At 40.9% G+C, this 23,701-nt stretch overlaps 1 protein-coding gene and 1 long non-coding RNA gene across 9 annotated transcripts in view; one reads left to right on the forward strand and one right to left on the reverse strand.

Annotated features, from left to right (window-relative positions):
* Nucleotides 1–1,217: 1,217 nt before the first annotated feature.
* LOC144326902 (uncharacterized) lies at nucleotides 1,218–5,412 on the forward strand. Its single transcript, XR_013391789.1, has 2 exons — nucleotides 1,218–1,913; nucleotides 2,289–5,412. It is a non-coding gene; the product is annotated as an uncharacterized LOC144326902 (long non-coding RNA).
* Nucleotides 4,246–23,701, reverse strand: part of PPP2R5C (protein phosphatase 2 regulatory subunit B'gamma) — a 77,397-nt gene continuing 57,941 nt past the window's right edge. For 4 of the 8 annotated variants that reach the window (XM_028708261.2, XM_028708181.2, XM_028708094.2 and 1 more), the window contains 7 exons: nucleotides 21,330–21,383; nucleotides 20,153–20,323; nucleotides 19,576–19,703; nucleotides 15,423–15,524; nucleotides 13,754–13,826; nucleotides 9,931–10,047; nucleotides 4,246–7,238 (listed from right to left, as the gene is read on the reverse strand). In XM_028708261.2, coding sequence (XP_028564094.1) covers nucleotides 7,107–7,238; nucleotides 9,931–10,047; nucleotides 13,754–13,826; nucleotides 15,423–15,524; nucleotides 19,576–19,703; nucleotides 20,153–20,323; nucleotides 21,330–21,383 — 777 coding nt within the window. In that variant the 3' untranslated portion in view covers nucleotides 4,246–7,106. The remainder of the gene's footprint in view (nucleotides 7,239–9,930; nucleotides 10,048–13,753; nucleotides 13,827–15,422; nucleotides 15,525–19,575; nucleotides 19,704–20,152; nucleotides 20,324–21,329; nucleotides 21,384–23,701) is intronic. The other 4 variants (XM_028708643.2, XM_028708344.2, XM_028708576.2 and 1 more) reach the window with 2 other exon arrangements.

Raw genomic sequence — 23,701 nt, forward strand, 5'->3', positions numbered from 1 at the left:
CACCACTTCCCAGAGCAGCTTGAGCAGAAATAATAAAAGCTTGTGAATGAACAATGCTTTCCAGCATGCCAAGATTGTGCTGAAGACCACCTCAGTGAGCTAGGGGCCCTTAAATGCAAGCTACTAACTTGCTGCAACAAATGGTGGTTCTAGTTCTGTGATAATGGCAGCCATTTCTGTGAGATGGTTGGCTTCTTTTAGAGGCTACGTAGTTAAGTGTACCAGGGTGGAAGAGGTAAGCATGGATTCCTTGAGACCATGGTTAAAACTCTACTGGGTCTTCCCCAATGGTCAGTCCTACCTAGTATGTGATTTCAATGGCAGGGTTAAAGATTGATACACCCAGAGCAGCAGTTGAACCTGTCCTTAAGCAGGTGCAGAGTGGGCCTCCATCACTACTGAGTAACCACAGAAGCAGCTCAGGCATTGCTGAAGAGGGAAGGGGCTTCGGCACCAAAGGGTGTTATTTCAAGGTCATGAGTGCTGTCATCTCTTTTTCTAGAACTACTGCCTGAACTCAAAGGTCCACACTGATGGTCCTTTTTGTTTTGATTACAAAATCTTCAATGAGAACAGGCAGGGAGGAAGCACTCTTGACCTTACTGAAGTGGAAAGAAATACAAGATAAGGAACTTTTGCTCTTAATTTGCTCTGCTTTCTGATTCTTGTCTCAGCGCCACGGCCAGAGGACTGCTCCCTAATTAGTTTAGCATGAGAGATCAGTGCACCAATCTTCCACTTATTAAAAGAACCTTACCTTCTTTGAACATCTCTGCATGACTTTGTTACAGGGAAAAAATGGAATGAAGGGGATAAACTTCCTTTTTTTTATTTTAAGGTGGTATAAAGGGTAAGGTAGAAAGGTAAAGGACCCTGGACGGTTAAGTGCAGTCAAAGGCGACTATGGAGTGCAGCACTCATATCGTTTTTCAGGCCAAGGGAGCCGGCGTTTGTCCACAGACAGCTTTCCGGGTCATGCGGCCAGCATAAACCGCTTCTGGTGCAACAGGACACTGGGACGAGTGCCAGAGCGCACGGAAATGCCATTTACCTTCCCGCCACAGCGGTACCTATTTATCTACTTGCACTGGTGTGCTTGGTTGGCAGGAGCTGGGGCAGAGCAACGGGAGCTCACCCCTCTGCATGGATTCGAACGGCCAACCTTCCAATCAGCAAGCCCAAGAGACCCAGTGGTTTAGACCACAGCACCACCTGCGTCCCGTTGGTATAAAGGGTATATATCCCCAAAACAATGCAGACATGCCATTCCATTAATAAGAGACAATGGGGGTAGGGGTGGCTTTCCCTTTTTTATTTCAAAAATTGAGTAAGACTATTTTCTGCATGCAACCGAGTGCAGCTTGGACTGCAGAATTTAATTTGTGTCGAGTTTGCTCCATAGTGGAATATGTCTAGGGAAAGGGGTTGGCTAGGATAGCCTTGTGGTCCCTTGCAATGTTGTAGCATTCTAATATATGCTGTGGAATTCTAAGCATGTTTAAGACTTAGAAGTAAACCTGAGTTCAATCTTCCCTAGTAAAAGTGCCATGGACTGCAGCCTCGATTTCTTTCCCGCTTGCAGCTAACCATTATGCCTAGAGAGAACGATCTGATATATGTTACTGCCTCGAGGGTTATCAAACACAGAAAATAAACTTAGCTACACAGCAACATTTTTCTCTTTAATTTTTTATGAGTGACAGTTGCATGAGGTAAGGCATAATGTAGCAAGAGAAATGTATTATTTAAGGAGACCACATCCCAAAGCGCCATTATTTTTTCATGATTAATGCCAGGCTTCTCTCTGGATAATAGACCTTTACCCCTTGGCAACATGCTCTCTGCTTCCCTCACCCAGTAAAAATCAGTTTGCATCTTTGCTGTTACACCTAATTTGGTCCTCATCTATATAGGTAAAGGTAAAGGTACCCCTGCCCGTACGGGCCAGTCTTGCCAGACTCTAGGGTTGTGCGCTCATCTCACTCTATAGGCCGGGAGCCAGCGCTGTCCGCAGACACTTCCGGGTCACGTGGCCAGCGTGACAAGCTGCATCTGGCGAGCCAGCGCAGCACACGGAAATGCCGTTTACCTTCCCGCTGGTAAGCGGTCCCTATTTATCTACTTGCACCCGGGGGTGCTTTCGAACTGTTAGGTTGGCAGGCGCTGGGACCAAACGACGGGAGCGCACCCCGCCGCGGGGATTCGAACCGCAGACCTTTCGATCGGCAAGTCCTAGGTGCTGAGGCTTTAACCCACAGCGCCACCCGCGTCCCTCCTCATCTATATAGCAACATCAAAAATATTTGAGGATTGCTGCACTAAAGTTTGAATGCAGGTATGCAACAGCCAACTAGAAGGATGCGTAGCTGTGGTCATGCCCTGCAACATGAAAACTGGCTTTTTGTAAACCAAGTGTATAGAGAAAATGTAGTTTCTACTAGATACAGAAAACCCTACTGTAAAGTTCATGTATTGCTTCCAAGTCTTCATGTGCTGGTCTTCTATCTGACAACAATCCAAGAGATGAGATGCATGAACAAATGTTATGGGCTTGGTATTACAGTGGCATTTTTTACTGTTGCTTGAAGAGCTGACCCTAACAAGGTGTCATTAACTACTTCTGAAACTCCCTGCTGTACACCATGCAGCATAGGTGGCTACTGTTCAAAGTACAAATCCCCTTAGGTCTACAGGACCAATTACTAGGTGCTGACCTTGATTCAGAGTACCATGAAAGAATTGACTCTTCATGAATTCAGGAGGAAAGCAAGCTAGGATTTTGACTCTTCCTCCCACGAAGATCGGCTCACATACTTCACCTTGGTTCATTTGTCAGTTTGTGGGACACTGGCCCACCCTGCTACTACCCTTGGCTTCAGGTGTAACTATTTCGAATAATTTAGTCCTTCTGTCTCAGCATTTAACTACAGAATTGTAGCACCAATTAGTGATGCAACCACACACAATGGACTGTAGTACTGAAGAGCACAGCGTACTGACATACTATCAAGATGAATCATGATCATTCGGAGCGCTGAGCTGCGTACAGTGGTGGTTTTATGCCGGAAGAAATTGCTTTCCATTCGTGTAAGGCAAGGCACCCAATTTTCATAGACTCCGGTACTGCTTCTTGTCCAGCTTCTAAAGGAAGGAAATTCCACCCCATGGCATGGTTACATGATGCGTGTTGTGTCAAGAGTCACATATTAGTGGACAAACTTTGAGTTATTTAAGAGATTAAATGGGTCAATTTGACTCTATACAGTACTGTCAAATTGGCCACTCTGTTCATGGCTCAGTGAAATTCCTATAAAGTTAGTTCTCTACTTTGAGAGTAAACTTGGAAAGGGGGGGGGGGGCACACGACCAAGTAGAATGTCTGCCACCATCAAAAGGTGAGGGATCTCATCTGGCTTGTATGCAACATTTAGTAGCTTTAACAACTGCAGGAAAATGGATTTGTCTTTCAGTAAGCACAGATTGAGACAAAATCCTAAAATCCTTCTCAATTTTAGGTAATGAGATTATTATCTATGGTTTTAACTTTTTAGAGTAGCAGTCATTTTTTGGATGGAGCAACAAGACACTAGAGTGCTAAAACTTCCGTGTTTTGCACTAGGAAAACCCAATTGTCAAAAACTGTATTTTTCACACAACAGTTTATGCAACTTTCGTAATTATGGGCAGAGTGAACACAAAGGTCTGACTTGTCAAGGGGACAGAAATGGAATCATCAGTTTCTCCTAGCCACCACCTATATATAGGCTGCTTCATCATTCTACGTATGGTCAATTGGATGCTTTGAGTCTTCTGTAGATGATGTAGCCCCCCTTATTGAAACTTTGTTTTGTATGGGTTTTTTTATTGGATACCTACATAATCTGCACTCTTGCTGGAAGATCCTTTCCTTAAGTTAAACGTAGTTTTATGATGAGCAGGTAAAATTCCATTTCTTCTTTATTTAATCCATATAATACACCAGTTTTAGAATTTAAAAACTAGATAAAAGAGCATATTAAATGGCAGGTGTATGAAGTTTTTCTTCATAAAACAATGTCTGAACAAAAAAAACCTGAATTATAAAATATTAAAAAATAGGTTGGTACATTTGAACATAGCATTCAACTAAAGCATAAAGATACAGATATAGTATAAAGAAAAATTGTGCCACTTACCTATAATTTTTTTTTTTTGCTGTTTCTAGGAACTTTTTATTCTGTACATAGGACCATTCTGTACAAAATATGAAGTCTACATTTTTATTACTCATTACAATAAAACAAAGTACAATGTATGTACAATATTAAAATGAAGCCATACTAAAGCCACACACAAAAAAAGACACTTGGTAATATTCTTTTTGACATTCCTGATGTACAGGCATAAAATTTTGGAGAACATGGGAAGATGGCTAACACTGAACTTTATGAAGAACAACAGTCACCAAAACTATATTTTATTTGCACGTTTTTATTTTGGATGTATTAGTTTTTAGAATAATTTAATACAGAACTTATACAGAGCATAAAAATGGTGATAACAAACAAGCCAAACAATTAGTGCTGCTAAATTTTAGAATATTGCTTAGGCAAGTTTGTCAACTGGCCTAAAATCTCAAGAGCAAGTTTTCATGGCATAATTTTCCTACCTATCCCAGAACGTTAGCTTTTTGGTGAATGTTTATCTTCAGTAAAGAGAAAAAATAAAATCTAGACAGTGAAAGATCTTATACGTTGAGCGTTACACAGTCAACCAAACATTGATATACAATATTTTCCCACTCCCCCCAGAGGATAACATTAGTTTGAATGCTTCTTTCCAGAAACCTCTTTCATGAACCTACTGAACAGCCTAATTATAAAAAGGTATTTGACAGGTTACCAGCTAAAGATGGAAGTTCAAACAATGGTATATCAAAACACATATAGACGCTGCCGTTTGCAATTAAAAAAGCACCCTTTCCCCCCACCTCAAAAAGGGAAGACATCTTTAATCTGCTTTAAATTACTTGTTTTTCATGGTAAACCATATTTATTTTCAAGTTTAACAGGAATTGTTTTTACACAGAATGGGTATTTTATTTGAAGCTTGGAGTGGTCTTTATATTAATTTAGTTCTGCCTTACCACTAATTCCCATCACACCACATATGATTTCTCCCCCATAGCTTTTGCAATAAATATTGGACATTTTGTTTTAAGTGAGACCAGACACCAGGCACTACATCTGCACAAGGTTACTATAACTGCCTGTTTCGCACAATAATTTTAATGGATTCACGATACCTCATTTCCTTAAAAACTTATTTTAAAGAAGCCACATGTTTTAACTTTTTCTGCATCGAGACATTAAAACACTGTTTGCTACTGCCAGAGACAAAAGAAAGAAGTTGCTGGTTCTAAATAAAACACAACTGAAACCCAGCTCTTAAGCAGGATACAAAAGTCTAAAAATACTGGCCACCCTGAGAGAAATCAAATATCGAAGACAAAGCACTATATATATAGAAAATTTCTTCGTGCTTTCCCATCCACAACAATAAAAAAGAGCTCACAACATGCACGTAATCTTGTGGAATATATAGCAGCATTTGAAGATCAACAGTAACTCGGATGGGTTTTTTTTCCTCGTGAGGTGTGTTATGTTTTACATGTGCTTTTCACCACAGAAAACAATATGACAGCAGAACTTCTCTAACTCATTTCTCAGCTTTTAAGACAGGCATCTGAAAAATGCATAATGCAATGAGGATCTGTTGCCTTATTAAATATAATCTGAAAAGGTACTAATGCTGCACTCTTATCAAATTATATCATCCAGAGAAATGTATCCAGCTAGCTGGTCTCATGATGTCTACAAAAAGAACTCTTAGAGCTCAAAATATGCCATGCAGTAAAAACTCAGGTAAGGGAGAAAAACATTGAAGTCATTCTGGTAAATGAAATAATAGTTTTTTGGGGGGAAACCAAAATAAGAGTTATGCAATGACTTATTTTTTTAAAAATGCAATTTATTTCTAATCAAGGCAGACAGGATTTCAGTTTAGGAACACAAATTCTTTTTCTAGCAGGTCAGTTCCAAAATACTCAGCTTCTATTACATGCTAAAAGATTGGAAAATATGGCTTCAATCCATATAAAGTACTTTAAGGGTGCCTCTCTCTGAAGTAATTTTCAGAGCTCCCAGAAATTAGCCGTGATTGAAGATTGTCATGAAAATTGCCATTCTGTAAGATGAACTGAGAGAACAATTTAACTGTGTGTTTCCAAGCTGCCAGGAATTTGTCAAGGCAGTAATGCAGGTTTGTCCCCCCCCCCCGAAGTTTTTTCAGTGTTATAAAAATGCCTAATAGGTTTTCGGTGAATTAAAAAACTCGACTATTGCCACAGTACCAACTTTGGGGACAGGAAGAATAGAAAGAAAATGGCCTCAGCCTACCAGGCACTCTTGTACTGCAGCTTCTAATTAGGAAAACCCATGCAAGGCCACTTTGGCCACACAGAAAGCAGTTCCATATAAAGAAAAATAAAAGGAATATGCAGTCACACATGCATTTTCTTGTGTGCCTGCACATATATGATGTACATGAGCCACAAGCTGCAGCCGACTGTAGTCTAACAGGTGTACATACTGCAAACAATATGATCAACATTATGGTTTCATGCTTTTCCATATACAGAACTGCTTTCCATGCCCCGCACAAAAGAGGGAAGGTGGAGCAGCCAAAAAGGTTTAGGGAGGTTGTGTGGCAACAGTGTGTGATGATTTGTGCCAAGGCTGTTCTTCTCTCAGTAATAATATGGAGGGGGAAAAGTGCATGCTTCCGACTTGTTAGTACTATGCCAACATCCTCAAGGAAGTGTCTTCGTTTAATACTTGTCAACCCAAGGTTCTGCATATAGAATCAGATAATTTACCATTGTTTGAACAACTAATCTTGAGCTGCGCATACTGTATCAAAGTTATTGCCTAAAGAAATGGGATTGGGGAAAAAGCTTTGACTTGTGTGTAACTGATCAGTATGGCACAAAAAAAGTAAGTTCTCTACTGTGGAACAGAGTCCAGAAAAAAGGGTTTTTCCTCCAAATAAGATTTCACTTGAATAGTCTAATGCCCATCATGCGTTATTAGATCATCAGCTCGGCAATGGGACTCCAAGGCTTTCATGGTATAGATATCCTGAGGCAGTTCGGACTTGCGGCGCACAATAACACGATCCTTTTTCTGTTCCTTCTGTGCCTAAAATCAAAATGCATTTTTTTAATGCAATGGTTTAATCCACAATCGGTTGGTTTTTTGGGTGAAGAAAAGTATTATTAGCAAGCTTACGACAGCAAGTTGGCAATACAACCTGGCTACTGCTGGAATGACTTGGTTGATGCAATGCTTATCCATACACGGCACCCCTCTGAATACATTTTTTGATTCTCCTGGTTCTTTGGGAAGCTACCAAGTCCATAAATTTAACAGTCAGTACATACTATCATTATAGGCATACCATTTTTAAGTTGTTTAGGCTAATAGCCATGCCCCCTGGTGAGCAGTCGTGTAGCAAACTGTCCTACCCACTCCCTCTTTCGGCTACAGGTGCCCATTCCAATTGTGCGGCTACCACCAAGAGTCAGCCATAGGTCCACGGAAGCACAGTGTAGCACTACAATGGATGGAATGGCATGTTTTGATTACTCACCCAAGTAGGTCAGTGTCCAGAAGTAGTGTACATGGATGCATATGCAGCTGCCATACATAGAACTATGGTTTTCTTTATTGGGGAAGATACATCTATACTATGCCTGTCTGCCTCCTACTGTTATTTGGCCCAAAGCGAGAAAGACCATGGCCTTGCACTCTGCTGTTTTGCCAGTTGGAGAGATGCATAGCAGTGCTATGGCAGCTGTGAGCCAGGCTTTCAAATGCTCCAACAACAACACTGAGGATGGAAAAAATAGCAGGTTGCAGGGACAGAAATGGAGGAAGGAGAAACACAGGTGACATAGGTTTGGGGGTGAGCACCTGCCCACCCCCTTATAATGATTTATGATTTATATAACCAAGTTTCTTGGAGTAAGATACTGCCAAAACTTTTGAGATAATCAATGAGGTTGTGGTTCTTTGTTCTTCCATCCAGCTATATTCCAGGAAATAAACGTTTTACGTGTTTAATATGTTTGGATCACCAATGTTTTATGGGTGGTTTTTTCCTTCTTTCTCTTTTATGATTTTATTGTCTAAATTATGCCAATAAAGGCTGAATGAATTTATATCCTTATTTGGTCCTTATGCGGTTTTAGCCTCAAGAACCTGTGTAGTAAGTAGTCATGGGCAGGATCTGAATTAGGTCAGGACTATAAAATCCAAGATGCTGAGGGGTGGGGTAGAGGGAGCAGGAATAACAACCAATGATCATTTTCTATCTCCCTGAAGTATGGATCAGTTTCTACTTGACAATGAAGCCTTCTAATGAAACCAACTGTTATTAACGTCTGCACCATATTTAAATATGCAGTATCTCTATGTTTAAACCAGGAGTCACCAACTTTTTTGAGCCTGAGCACATCTGGAATTTTGAGAGTGCACTGGATACTACCACCTCTGACTGCTTCCCTTCCCTCTTCAGTCTTCATGCACAATTGTGCATGTACTAACGCATACACGTGTATGCGTGTGCGCACACCCACACACCCTTTTGTTTTTCCAAGGGTAAAAATCACATCCAGTAGAATTAAAACTTATCCTCTTAAATTTGCCTCCCCACCAGCAAATGAAAGACCACACTGGTAGACTGCACAGTAAAGATCACAAATCTGGTCCTTGTGGCCAGCACCACAAACACATTTATCCAAGGCATAGATCCCATGATTCAACATGGGATGAGAACAAAACCACCAACAAATCACATAGCACATCTATACACAAAGATGTGGCCTATAATTAGATGGTAATTTTGAGATGTTCCCTTGCAAAAAAAATTATGAGGATCTGTGCTGCAGAACCATGTTTTTTTTGTACTGGCAGAACTGGAAACAACCAGATGTGTGATGGTTACGGTTCAGTCTATGAAGGCACATGTGATCTTTGATTCAATGGCGGTAGTAGTAAGGGAAACCTATTAAAATTCTGCAATGTCAATTGGATCCATTTTATTGGATTCATTATGTGCATGTATGTGTAGACACAGCTTTTTCTTCGTTCTTTTGCTTCTGATGCCTGTGGCATGCCACCCCCACCCCTTTCACTCTTCCTCTATCCTCTTGGTCACTTCACTTTGTCTTGAAAAGCACACAGAGCTGAAAGAGGAAGCAGAAAGGAGTCTTCCAATTTTCTCCTTTAGCTCTCTGCATTTTTCAAGGAAAGCCCTCACCACCTTATGAAAAAAAGGGGCAGTTAGGGGGTGAGCTTAGAAGCTTTGTGGGTGCCAGGAGATACCCAAGGGTGCCATTGCAACCACACACATCACATTCATGGAACCTGATAACTAGATGTGCATTGATTTCTCAGTGTGGCTTTGGCAGAGAGGGCATAAAGACTCACTGGCAATCCTCTAATGTCAAGGAAGCCAGGGCTGAGCAGTCTTGTGCTGAGCAGACACGGGACGAGGGAATAAAAAAACATGGAATTTCAATAAGGGAGTTTTGTTAAGCAATCTCTTCACTGTATATTCGTTGAAATACCCGCTTCACTTTAATGGTTCTGAAGCCACTTAATAAACACAGGACAAAAAATTCTCACTGCTCACATATGCAACGGGACATGGTCAACAGCTACAATAACTATTTTACTGACAACAGGAAACTACTTAGCAATTACTAAAATTATTCTGCTCGTTTCAAATTTGCCATTTAGAGAGGAAAAGCATAACTACGAACCAAAATGAGTAATTTCTAAATCAAGTTTGGAACGAGTAGGCTAATTTTTCTTCCTATGTGCTTACCGGACAAGTTTCTTCTTTCACTGCCTTTTTCAGCACCTGCAAGTCTTCAATTAAAGGCCCATCTGTTTCCATTGCAACAGGACTGCTCACCAGACAGGTGTCACTAAATACTGAGTACTAACCAAATGCAAAATGTTTTATGTCAGAATTTTCAATGGCAAAGCTTAAGATTAGCAACAGCAATTTTACTGACAGAAATATTACCCTCACACTTGATTAAGAGTAATTTACACATTTTGTTGCACAAATCGAGTTTTGGATTAAACCATGAACTGTTATAGCTTCTATCTTAAAAAAACAGGAGATTTGATAGTCCAAACTGCTTGTTGAAATCTAATAAAGCCGTACGTCCAATGGAAATAATGAAATGAGCATAAAAATAATAATCTAAGGTTCATTTTGTCAGTGTTGAAACCCGTTAGCTAAGGGTGAGACACGACTGAGGTTTTTTGAAACTGTGTATGGTGGAGAAAATGTGTTGTTCTATCCAATAAAACCCATTTGCAGGAGATAAAAAACAAAGAACAAAACAGAAAATAACTTCACACAGTGCTTAGTTTATGGAATCTGCTGCCACAGAAGGAGGTTATGACCACTAGCTTAAATGGGGAATGCCTTACTTGTGAGGCTTCCCAGAACATCTGACTGGTTGTTGTGGGAAACAAGATGCTGAATAATGCACTATTGCTCTGATCCAGAAGGGCTATTACGTTTCTGCAATGGAAATACGAAACAATATGGTTCTCCCAGTTTGGCTTTATGCACCCAGCCCCCTTATCCTGCACCACCTTTGAGACTTTGAAGGATTTCCAAACTAGACACGCTAAATTGGTGTGATGGGAAATTCAAATGAGAAACAGTCAGCTACGTTCCGCCAAACCCTAAACTAGCTCCTAGGACCCAAGATACAATCAAAAGTAACCTTTAGAGCAAACATCTTTTTACTGGTTGATGACCTACCATTTTAAAATTTAGTAGAAGAATTTAAGACCAATTGCTGCACAAAATGATGGCTAAAGGTATGCCAGGAAAAGAAGACCAGCATGCTAAAATATTTGCATTAGCCCAATTATTGGTATCAGCACTTACCAATAATAAGAGGCTATATGAAATAAATAAAAAAATTGCCCAGTAGCACCTTAGAGACCAACTAAGTTTGTTCTGAGTATCAGCTTTCGTGTGCATGCACGCTTCTTCAGATACCAAGTGTGCATGCACACGAAAGCTTATACCCAGAACAAACCTAGTTGGTCTCTAAGGTGCTACTGGGCTTTTCTTTTTTTTATTGCATCAGACTAACACAGCTACCTACCTGAATCAAGAGACTATATGGTCTTGTTTGCACCTCAGTAAAACATAGTTGATAGCATTATATCCAAACCAGAGAGTGTGGTTTGTTTCACCCAGACAAACTATGATATCCAGTTTGGATGCAACTGTAAGCCAAGGATCATGGTTTGTTTCTCTTAAGTGCTATCCAGAAGCAACAAAGCAGGCAAGATCATGGTAAACCATGAACTATGGCCTACTGGGATGTGCAAACAGGGCCAATGAAGTTTTATGAGTCAGCAAATCTGCTCTAAGATAAGTCACTAATTTGAACAATTATCCAACAGACCAATTAATCCTTTAATATATTTTCTGCATGAAATTCATTTTATAATAACTTATCGCTGATACTAAATTAACCTGAACAACAAAATGTTTATATGAAATTGGGTCCACTATTTATACAAACTGACCCACACAAGCAGCATGCATGATTACTTTATAAAAAGTGTAAGAATTACAAATTCTGAAATCAATCATTGGCATTGGTGTACTTTCACACCAAATCTTCTTTTATGTAATTTAATAAAGCAACGTATTACAAAGCAAAACAAAACCAATGGTAATTTACTTAATATTCTTTGAAAAAGAAGTCTATTTAAAAAAAAGTATCATGGTAGAAAATTTCTATGTTCCCGCAGCATTCAACAGGGTTTATTTCTATGTAGGATTACCACCTCTGTGCCTCAAAAACCATGGCAGTTGTAGCGACTGACCATATTTGCATAGCCAACATCAATGCCAATTCTAGACTCCTTTCGTAGTTTACTCCCTTCACAATTTTACACATCTTTACTCAGAAATAAATCCCACCAAGTTTCACAGGATTTACTTCTCTGTAAGTATGTCTAGGGTCAAGTACAACCCCAGTAAGGTCTTAATCAATAAACTTTTCTAATGGGAGTGTTGTCATTATTCTTTGGGTGCATCAGACACGCCATCTGATAGAATAAATGCTGCAGCATACTCAAATTCATCCAAATAAAATTATTTGAATATGTACTTCTAATAACAATCTTCTCTATAGCTATTACAATGTTAGCTGGAGATTTAAACCAGATTGCCATTCAACAACAACAACAACGACAGAAAATTGCTCAGCAAATGATATGTCTGCACTAAAACTTAAAATAGTTTTCAGACCTGTTTAAATTGTCATGATTCCTAACTGAGGAATTCTGGAACTTTCAGTTCTTTTTATAGAACAAAGATTTCCAATACTCCTTCTTGTTGACCTCCAATTAAACCAATTTGAAAACTAGTTTAAATTTCTACTGTAGATGTGCTAAAAGAGAGTCATATTGCTGCAGTTCAATCCCATGAGTGAAGTTCAGCTCACAGAAGAGAGGTAATTCCTGCCAATTCCAAATTCAGCTCTGTGCCTGCTGAAAACCTGAACTGGAGGAGGGATGGAGGACCCTACAGAACAGCGTGGGAAGTGGTGTAAGAGGCTGCAGGGGAAATTGGAGAAATCAGCCTCCTTCCTTCTACTGGATCTCCCACCCTTTTGGTGAACAGAAGGGCTACTCTGGATATAAACCAGAGGGATTTTAATCTATTTGTTTTATTCCATGAAATTTATATACCACTTGAATTGGGGGTGGGGGGAGCATCTCAAAAGCGGTTGTGACCAAGTCTGCCAACAGGCCACTGGCACAATGACATTTTAAAACACCCTTACAGATTTAATGTATCACTTGAATTATTTCTTTATTTCATAAAATGTGTACACCACTTGATTTTTAAAAAAATACTCAAAGCAGTTTACAAAATGATAAAACAATAAAAAGGAGTAAAAAAACCCCCACAACCCTACTTTAAAACATACAAAAGTTAAAATACTAAAACAGATTAAAATGACCTCAACTTCCTAAGCATCTGGGTCGGCTTGTCCAAACAGGTGCCAAAAAAGAGTACAGTGAAGGCACCTGCTTGATCTCAACAGGCAAGGAATATTAGGGCTAGTTCTAATTAAATATTTTGCTAGTCACGTTTTTTTCAGGCGACAGTTAAGAAGTATGTGGAAAACACCTAAACCCGCATTTGTGGTGTCTGATGAGTCACAAGTATGAGAGTAGCATCTTGCAAGGTTCCTGGGACCTATCCCAGAAGTTATGTATGTTGTTTTCTGCATGGACTTTTCCAACATTACATACAAACAGTGGATTCTGTTGGCTTGTCAATAATTTGTTCATACATGAATACTGTTCTCTGGCTCACCTGTGGCAGCTACAGCTCTTAGAAGAAGTATTTATTAAAGACTGACCATGTAATGAAGAGCTTTTAACAACCAGGCTATTGTGTGGTATTTGTTATTGCCACACAGACAATTGGAAACCACCAAAAGATGCACACTTCAGCCACACCGAGTCATCTTCTTTAATTACTTTTAAAAATGTGAGTAAGGAAATGTTACATTCTTGGTGGCCCTTACTGTTCCAGCAGTATCTAATGTACAGTTGAAATGTTCAGCCTCTGAACGTTTTTGAAATACCTGGGGATTTGATTTGGCTAGATTTTCTATTTTAACCCAAGCTTCTTCCCGTTCCTTCATTTTTAGCTTCTCCCTAGGGGAAAAAACCCACACACGTCACAGAAAAAGCTCAATGAACTTTTCAAATAAATCAAATTACTAAATTGCTTTTGACACTACAGAAAAGGACAGGGTTGGTTTTTTTGGTATTTACTTGTTTAACGTTGGACATATATTTAAATATAACAGAGGATTAAACAGCCGTAAGATATCATGAATAGTATATATTGGGGTTAGAAAATAATTTCAGAAATGATCCTCTCCCCACTCCTCCACATACCAGAAAACCCTTAGTCATCATTACAAGATAAGCTCAACCCCACTCCAAACCTTTCCATGGCTGGAAGTATCTTTTCCCACCCCACTTAGCCAAATTTTGAAGGGGTGTGTATTTGTGTAGGGCTGGTGAAACACTGTGCCATGCCCGAGGTAGTTTTTCCTCAGAATGAGGCATTTGGTTTGAAGTGACCACAGAGATTGCCTGTGCCACCACTTAGCTGAAACGGTGGTAAATGTTGTTTAAACAGACTGGCTCTGTGTAGTGTTGGCTGCTGTTATGGCAAAACGATGGCACTCTGGTGGCCAAATTTCTGTGGCTACTTCACCCACAAAGGCTCAGGGTGAGGAGTGGTGAGACCCATGCTCTGGACAGACCTGCTGTTAAGAGCACCACCACTCAATGCCTTGTGGCAGTGGTGGTCCATGGTGACCAGCAGTAGCGGAAGGCTGGTTGCGATGGTGGGCAGGAACAATAATAATTTTATTATTTGTACCCAGCCAACAAATATAAAAGCATAATAGGCAGTGACAAGCAGCTTCGTGGGCAGTGTAGTTCACCTTGCCTCATCATAGGGCTAGCCTTGGGAGGGAGAGAATATAGCAGCTATGGGAAAAACCGAGGGTTGCTTAATCTGTTCTGCGAAGTGCAATTTTCCCATTCTTCTTTATGCACCGGCCACAAGTAATATGGCCCCCTCTCCCATTTCAAAGCTGCCCTTTGAAATATATGAGGAAATGCAGGGTATAAATATTTTTGCTTACTCCAGGAAATAAAATTCTCTGTTCTTCCTGGAAGAACATGAATAAAACTCCCAGAGTTCCTGTGGACAATGGGATGGTTGAGCATGCTCAGCAACATTTAGGGCAGAGAGCCATTGGCTTTTGTGGGGCTTCCCCTCTTTCTCCTCCACAACTTTTAATCTGGTGAAGTGTAGAAAAGGAAGAAGAGGGACTGACACTCTGCAATCTGATGGTGGAGGTGTTTCCTAGGGCTGGGCCTTTTTGAGCTCTGGATGAATCCCAGAAATTGCTCAAACCTCCCCCAAGTATTCTCCAAAACAAGACGGTGAATTGTGAATCAGCCCATTTTTGATTGAGATTAATGGGTTTCACACAGCTCCAGTAAGCACTGTGAAACAATATACAGGAGTGCAATATAAACCAATCATGATGATAATAGCAGGAAGAGAACATTTTCAGGGAGCTAAACAGTTGTTATTGTTTATATATATATATATATATATATATATATATATATATATATATATAAAAGTGATAGTGCTTATTCTAATATATCAGTGGAAAACAAAATGAAAGGGGGAAAAAGGAAGATGTTCAAGAGGAAACTTACTTAACTTTTTCTGCTTTAAATTGCTGTGTGCAGTCATCAAACAGTTTTTGGTTCATCTCCATGAATAGTTTCAGAGCATTGTAAATCAAGCCATGTATTGTCCTATAAAGTAAAATTTTGGCTTCAGAATAATAATAATAATAATAATAATAATAATAATAATAATAATACTTTATTTATTTATACCCTGCCCATCTGGCTGGGTTTCCCCAGCCACTCTGGCGGCTTCCAACAGAATATTAAAATACAATAGTCTATAAACATTAAAAGCTTCCCTAAACAGGGCTGCCTTCAGATGTCTTCTAAAAGTAATAATTACAAAATATCTCTTCTGGAAGTTTGATTATTTCAAAATGCACACACACCATAAAAACCAGAAATTAGTCACTGGATGCTTCCATTAGCTAAAGTATGCATTATAACTTCTCAACACCAAAAAAACAAGCACTCTTTAGATGTTGTATTGCTCTCCTCTTGAATATCAATGCTATAATTCCAGCAATTTTAACATTAATCGTCCATATTACAAAATTCCACGCAGTAACAGAAGCCCCAGTAAAAGAAGTAAGAACACTTCCAATACTTGAAACTACATCTAACATGTTTCTAGCAACTGATGTGAAAATTATGCAACATTATGCAGACATACTGGGCTAAAATGTTTTCCTGAGCACAGCTGTAGTGTCTCTACAAGGTATTTTCCTGATAGATTACAGCCACTGGCAGTGGTGGGAGAATTTTGGTTACTCTATCAGCTCATATCTTAAGGTAAAATTAGCAGATCAGAAAATGGTATTGGGGGTGGGGTTATAATAATATAATAATAATAATTTATTATTTATACCCCGCCCATCTGGCTGGGTTTCCCCAGCCACTCTGGGCGGCTTCCAACTGAATATTAAAAACAGTACAGCATCAAACATTAAAAACTTCCCTAAAGAGGGCTGCCTTCAGATGACTTCTAAAAGTAAAATAGTTGTTTATTGCTTTGACATCTGCTGGGAGGGCGTTCCACAGGGCAGGAGCCACTACCGAGAAGGCCCTCTGCCTGGTTCCCTGTAACCTTACTTCTCGCAATGAGGGAACCGCCAGAAGGCCCTCGGCGCTGGATCTCAGTGTCCGGGCTGAACGATGGGGGTGGAGACGCTCCTTCAGATATACTGGACCGAGGCCGTTTAGGGCTTTAAAGGTCAGCACCAACACTTTGAATTGTGCTCGGAAACGTACTGGGAGCCAATGCAGATCTCTCAGAACTGGTGTTATGTGGTCCCGGCGGCCACTCCCAGTCACCAGTCTAGCGGCCGCATTCTGGATTAATTGCAGTTTCCGGGTCACCTTCAAAGGTAGCCCCACGTAGAGCGCGTTGCAGTAGTCCAAGCGGGAGATAACTAGAGCATGCACCACTCTGGCAAGACAGTCTGCGGGCAGGTAGGGTCTTAGCCTGCGTACCAGGTGGAGCTGGTAGACAGCTGCCCTGGACACAGAATTAACCTGTGCCTCCATGGACAGCTGTGAGTCCAAAATGACTCCCAGGCTGCGCACCTGGTCCTTCAGGGGCACAGTTACCCCATTCAGGACCAGGGAATCCCCCACACCTGCCCGCCCCCTGTCCCCCAAAAACAGTACTTCTGTCTTGTCAGGATTCAGCCTCAATCTGTTAGCCGCCATCCATCCTCCAACCGCCTCCAGGCACTCACACAGGACCTTCACCGCCTTCACTGGTTCTGATTTAAAGGAGAGGTAGAGCTGGGTGTCATCTGCATACTGATGAACACCCAGCCCAAACCCCCTGATGATCTCTCCCAGCGGCTTCATATAGATATTAAAAAGCATGGGGGAGAGGACGGAACCCTGAGGCACCCCACAAGTGAGAGCCCAGGGGTCTGAACACTCATCCCCCACCACCACTTTCTGGACACGGCCCAGGAGAAAGGAGCGGAACCACCGTATAACAGTGCCCCCAGCTTTAGAAAGTAAAAGCTCGTCACCTGAATTAGGCAGCACTCCCTGCCAGAGAAGTTAAGTTATTCTGCAAAAATAATCTCTCACATGTTAGGCCATCAGATACAAAAGTCAAACCAGTTTTATGGCTCCTTGCATCATGCAAGTTAAACACGTACAAAGGTGTGCCATATATTCTGTGTATGTGACTGCACACAGTGATATTACTCATGCTTAGGACAGAATGACTGGACAGCCACAAGTGGTGAAGCGGAAAAAAATACAGACTGCCAAATCTTCAATGAAGTAATCCATGTTACTTTAAAACCAATGTATCAATGGATTACTGACATCCAGTTAGTGTAAATCAACTTTTAATACTGTCTACTCAGCATTTTCTTTCACTGTGCAGATTTAACATGCATTGTTGGCTACTCTACCGGTAGTCATTAGTCTGCCACCAGCATCAGGCTATGGGACATCCAGCATTCACACTGTAGCTCGGTTAAAAGGTCCTTTAGGCAAATAGCAGTTGCAGAATCAAGGTGGCTAGTAACAGGTTCATGCTAGAATTCTAAACTACTGTGTGGATGAAAACTGACAAAGGAGAGACATGCTATATGAAAATACAACCAACTAGGACAGAAATGCAGAAAGGAGGAAAAGAGGGAAAAGAGGGGAAATAATATAAACTTATAATGATAATAATTTATTATTTATACCCTGCCCATCTGGCTGGGTTTCCCCAGCCACTCTGGGCAGCTCCCAACAAAATATTAAAAACACGATAAATCATGAAACATTAAAAACTTCCCTAAACAGGGCTGCCTTCAGATGTCTTCCAAAAGTCAGATAGTTGTTTATTTCCTTGACATCTGATGGGAGGGCGTTCCACAGGGCAGGTGACACAACCGAGAAGGCCCTCTGCCTGGTTCCCTGTAACCTCACTTCTCGCAGTGAGAAAACCACCTGAAGGCCCTCGGAGCTGGACCTCAGTGTCTGGGCTGAACAATGGGGGTGGAGACACTCCTTCAGGTATACTGGGCCAAGGCCACTTAGGGCATTAAAGGTCAGCACCAACACTTTCAACTGTGCTTGGAAACGTACTGGGAGTCAATTGGTGATCATGGGTTACAATTCATAGTGAGGGATTAACAGGAGATAGCTCCCCCAGGGGACGTGGGTGGCGCTCTGGTCTAAACCACAGAGCCTAGGGCTTGCCGATCAGAAGGTTGGCGGTTTGAATCCCTGCCAACCTAGCAGTTCGAAAGCACGTCAAAGTGCAAGTAGATAAAATAGGTACCGCAGCTAAACGGCGCTTCCGTGCGCTGCTCTGGTTTGCCAGAGGCAGCTTAGTCACGCTGGCCACATGACCTGGAAGCTGTCTGCGGACAAACACCGGCTCCCTAGGCCAGTAAAGTGAGATGAGCAACCCCAGAGTTGTCCGCGACTGGACCAAACAGTCAGGGGTCCCTTTACTTTAGCTCCCCCAGGGCAAACATTTCAAGCTTGCTGGATGGAACAATCCCCCCTTCTCCTCCCACTGTGTGCTGTTCTACGGGTTTCTACTGAACCTCCACAGAGCCAATTTTGTGGGGGTGTGGGGAGAGGAGGGGAAGGAAGCCCCACTGCATGTGGAAGCTGCTAAAATCATGGGGAGGGCGGGACTTCCTTTTGGAAGCATCTTGTTGCATGTGAGGGGCACTGACATTCCGACTTTTGGACTTCAAGCCCCGCATATGTGACTCCAGGTGATTGACAGGTGGGCAGCCCCACCCATCCGTCAAATTTGGCCTACAAGGCATATCCTGAGAAGGATCTGGCCCATGGAGGCAAAAGCATTCCTCACCTCTGCTGTATGCAGCAGGGTGGGAGGGCTGTGAACCAGACTTGCCCCACTATGCCATTGTGTGCGGCATCAACATGGCAGGCTGGTTTGTGAACAGCGATTTTAAGGATGTGTGCCTGGGAACTCTGCGTGGATATGGAAGAACCTACCCAATCAATCTTTCTTAGCTCCTTATTGTGATGTGACATTTACCTTCACCTAACCTGCTTGAGAGAAATACTTCTGACCGATTACAATCTTGTATATCTATGAGGAAACTGCAGCACACAAACTTTATTGAGATTTATATTTCTATAAAAATGCTGTGACATGAACAGAGTTAGACTTCAGGGCATCAAGCAATATATTTCAATGGCTACTTACTTGTTCCAGTGTGTCTTTGAATTTCGGTACAAGGATGGAAACATGATGGGCAAAATCTTTGCTGCGTTGTCACTGATTAAGCTCATAATATACTCATTATTCCAGTAGTATAGTGCTCGTTCTGCCACCTAAGAGATATGGGAGCATTTTACCATTCAACAACTCTAACATACTGTACACTTTACACAGTTCTCTCATTTTGGGAAGCAGAGAATCCTTTTCCCATCTCAACTTGAGCTCTTCTGTTCCCCTGCCTGCTGCTTCCTTAGCTTCGAAGGTGGCACTTTTATGCTTTCTGTGTGAGCATCCACAAGAAACCCAAACTGGTACTGTCAAAAGCAACAGAAAGACTAGCTGTACTTTTGTTTACTGATAATAGAGAGGAGACTTCTCAGCTGCAGTAGCTGAATTTATTCCTCTCCTGCCCTCAGCCGGTCTTAAAATATTGTGCCTAACAACATACTGAAAGGTGGTCTATTTAAAAGGCATATAACATATCCACTAAGCAGTGATTAATGCAGTGTAATGTCAAAATGTCAAACTTAATTACAGTACTGCATTTATTGGAACTACCAACCTGGAAATGTGGACTGGAGACACACTTGGCTAGCTGCCTGAAAAGAGGTTCCATAACCTTTACAAATTCAGATGGTTCAATAACATCTAAAATTTCTTCTAATTCATTTAAAAACATAACTTCTTTTGGACTGTGAGTCTTTGGCCAGTACTTGAGTAGTGCCATCACCACCTGTAAAGAAAAGAGGGAGGAGGGAATGTTCAGGACATTATAAATCTGTCCAGTGATTTATCATGGATTGCTTGCATTGACTGCCACCATTATGAAATAATTGTAACAACAATATACACTCAAGTTTCTTGACTAATGGCAGGCATTATAGTTTTACTTTGGAATTAAAAACTGTTAATGAAGGTTGAATGTGATTTTGTTTTTAAAACACTTTGACCCACTGTAAACAGGATAGAAGAAAGTTCAAGTAATTCTTAAGAGGAATGATCTCAAAATAACAACATCTTTTCCAGTATTGTTTGAAATTTCTCATGCACATGTTTTTCTGTATGTGTTTTTCTGTATAGTCATGCTGATTATGAAGAATGTGCTCATAGTGATTGGAGATCCTGGAGAGGTCAAAGTTTGTTACCTCCAAGTAACAAACACAGATTTTAATGTTTTTTGGTTAAGCAGGTGATTTTACTATTTATGACTCTCACTGATGTTCTCAATAAGAGATGAGGAAGCACACACTAAACTCGTAGCTAATATTTGCATGACAAAATACATCTGTTGATGTTTTTCAGTGTCTCCTACAAGCACATTGAAAAACTATTCACACTATTTTCATTTCCAACTGAAAACTCAAATAGAATAGACATGGGTGGGGAACATCTGGCCAGTGTGCCAAATTAGACTCAGAATGAGTCTCAATTTGACCCATGAGGTCATTTCTCCAAACCACACCCACCTGTTCCACACCTGACATCACATGCGATGGCAGGTAGAGATGGGTCTGTCAGTGTATGACTGTAAGTCTTAAAATGTATTCTGATTGTATTGGCAAGGGAAGCTGGATGTCACTGCAATCAGCTGATTAGCAAGTAGAACATTGTACCAATTCATAACTTATTTCAGGGGACAAGGTAGTTGCCCTGCAATCAATCAAATGTATTTCCATTATATTATTTTGGTAAAAACTTTTAAAGATTTTTTTAAAAGTAAGAAAAGAAATTAAACTTACTGGCTCAGTAAGCGTGCTGTCCTTTTCTAAAAACTGAACTACACAGTATGCCAGCTAAATTGAGGGGAAAGAGTAACATTGTTAGGCTACCAAAAATATATATATGCAGAAGTCAAAAACATTTTGTTGCTATTGAATGTTCATTTTTGGTGAATGAAACCCAAAATATATTGCTAAATGTAAAACCTCAACAACACTTAAGATCACAAATAAGGCTCACAAAGTAGGTTATACAAAAACAGTTTAACTGTGAACTTGAGAACTTGGGTTGTGATATTCAGGTAGGATACAACAATGTCCATTGTACAAATAGTTTTCTATACCTGCTTATTTACACTCAACTGTAACACTCCACACTGCAACATTTTGTTGAGGTGGCACTTCTTTATTTCTAATGACAAAGTCTTTGGAAATATGTAGGGAAGGAGGAAAACCAACCACCACCACCCTAGCTATCTTAAGGTTAACCGGGATCTATGGGAATATTTGACAGATTCCATATTTCTTTATTCAGCAAGTAAACCGTACTGTTGACTTGCCCTCTTCAACACTACTAAATTCAAACCCACAAAAAGATACTATTTTTGACAACTTCTATCCCTTTGTAAAATAATTTTAACCTGGGGCAGCTGTCAGATCCAGAATGATTATGGAAATCAGACAAGCAGTTTTTGTATGCAACACTGGGACATGAAGCTTCGGTTTTGCTGTAACTGCACATAGGCCTCCAGAAACACAATCAATGACTAAAAACTTAAGCAACATTTTGTACGATTAACAAAATTAGCTGAAGGGAAAGGCATCAAAGGTTTGCAGCTACAGAGGCCCTCATTGGCAGTGATGTGTGAGAGCTGATAATTCACTATAAGAAAAAAATAAACAAATTCACAATTTCTTGGAAGTTCCACTCTTGCTCTTGGAGTGAGGACTGAATACTATTGTCTCTTCTACTATTCTAGGAGCATTTATCAGAAAGGATAAATGAAACTGAGGGGCAAAAAGCAAGTGATAAACTTTATAGGCTAAAATCAGTGGGTCCGTAGCCTATTGTGCTCTTTATTTGAATTTGGCTTCTCCAGCAAAAGGCAGCTGTGTATTCTTCACTGTAACTATAATAGTCTACAATGTTGCTCAAACAAGAGTTGAGCTTTTCCAGATGGCTCTTTGTGTCTGCGCAAGAGAGAACACACACCACCTTGCTTCCTGCTAGATGGAAAAATACTATGTCTGTTGTTTACTGTAGAAGGAGGGAGGGGAAGACACCCAAAGAAACACTGCACACACCTACAAAGCAGTATTTCAACCCACAGCTGAAAAGTGCATGCTGGAACTATTCACTTTAAACATCTGAAACTCGCCTTGCTGATGGAGGTATCTTGAAAGTTAAAAACATAGGGCTGTTTGCAATTGTGTCCCTCCACCAATGGGAAGGCTCTTTGATCCAGAGGAGGAGGAGCTGGGTGGTGAGGGGGACAGGAGGAGAAGCAATTTTTGTACATTCCTCCATCCTCCCATGGCACCTACAGCATTGTTCCAAAGGGCCCTTGGAAGCAAACTGGGGGATGAGGTGGAGGGAGCTGCTGCAGAGGGAAGGGGAATCAATGAAAATACTTCTCTCTTTCTGCTAATGCAAAGGTGGTGCCTTTCATTTGGCTTGCCAACCCCGACCCAATTTCATTGCAGCACCAACAAAGCAGGTCCCCCCTGTCCCCCCCGCTAGCCATTTGGAGTGCTCTAGAAACAGGAAGAGAGTGCTCTCATGTTTTCCAGCTGTGGGGACATGATTTACATTTATAAACCACCCCTCATTCAGCAGGATCTAAAAGCAGTGGACACACACAATGGAAGCATATAACAATTGATTGAAGCATGATTCAAAATCGCATTACACCCACAAAGACAGTTCAGCAGAAGCATAATAAACAGCCCTACCCACTCACAGAACTGAAGCAGGTAAGTATACCATGGTGCTGGTAATGCCAAGGTTGAAGGTTTGATCCCCATATAGAACAGCTGCATATTCCTGAATTTTTCAGACTAGATTATTCTCAGGGTCCCTTCCAATTCTATAATTCTATTATTCCTTCTTGTTTCTGGAGCACTCCGTTTCACTAGCAATGGCAGTGGGAAGAGGAAAGATATTTTGTTCACCTTCCTCCCCAATCACTTATTTTCCCTTCACCCCATCTTTGTCAGATTATCCTCCCCACTGTGGTGCTGGGTGATGTGGAGGAAAACTGAGCACCCTGTGCTCTAGTTGAGAGGGGGTGATGGGGAGGAAGCTGAAGCTGCTTGCTGTACCAGAATGACTATGATGTGATTTTAGTGCTCATTTTGGGGTTTATTTAAGGATGAATGCATCTGTGTTTGTG

This window comes from Podarcis muralis, chromosome 1 (genome assembly GCF_964188315.1).
Source record: "Podarcis muralis chromosome 1, rPodMur119.hap1.1, whole genome shotgun sequence".
Classification (NCBI taxonomy): Eukaryota; Metazoa; Chordata; class Lepidosauria; order Squamata; family Lacertidae; genus Podarcis; species Podarcis muralis.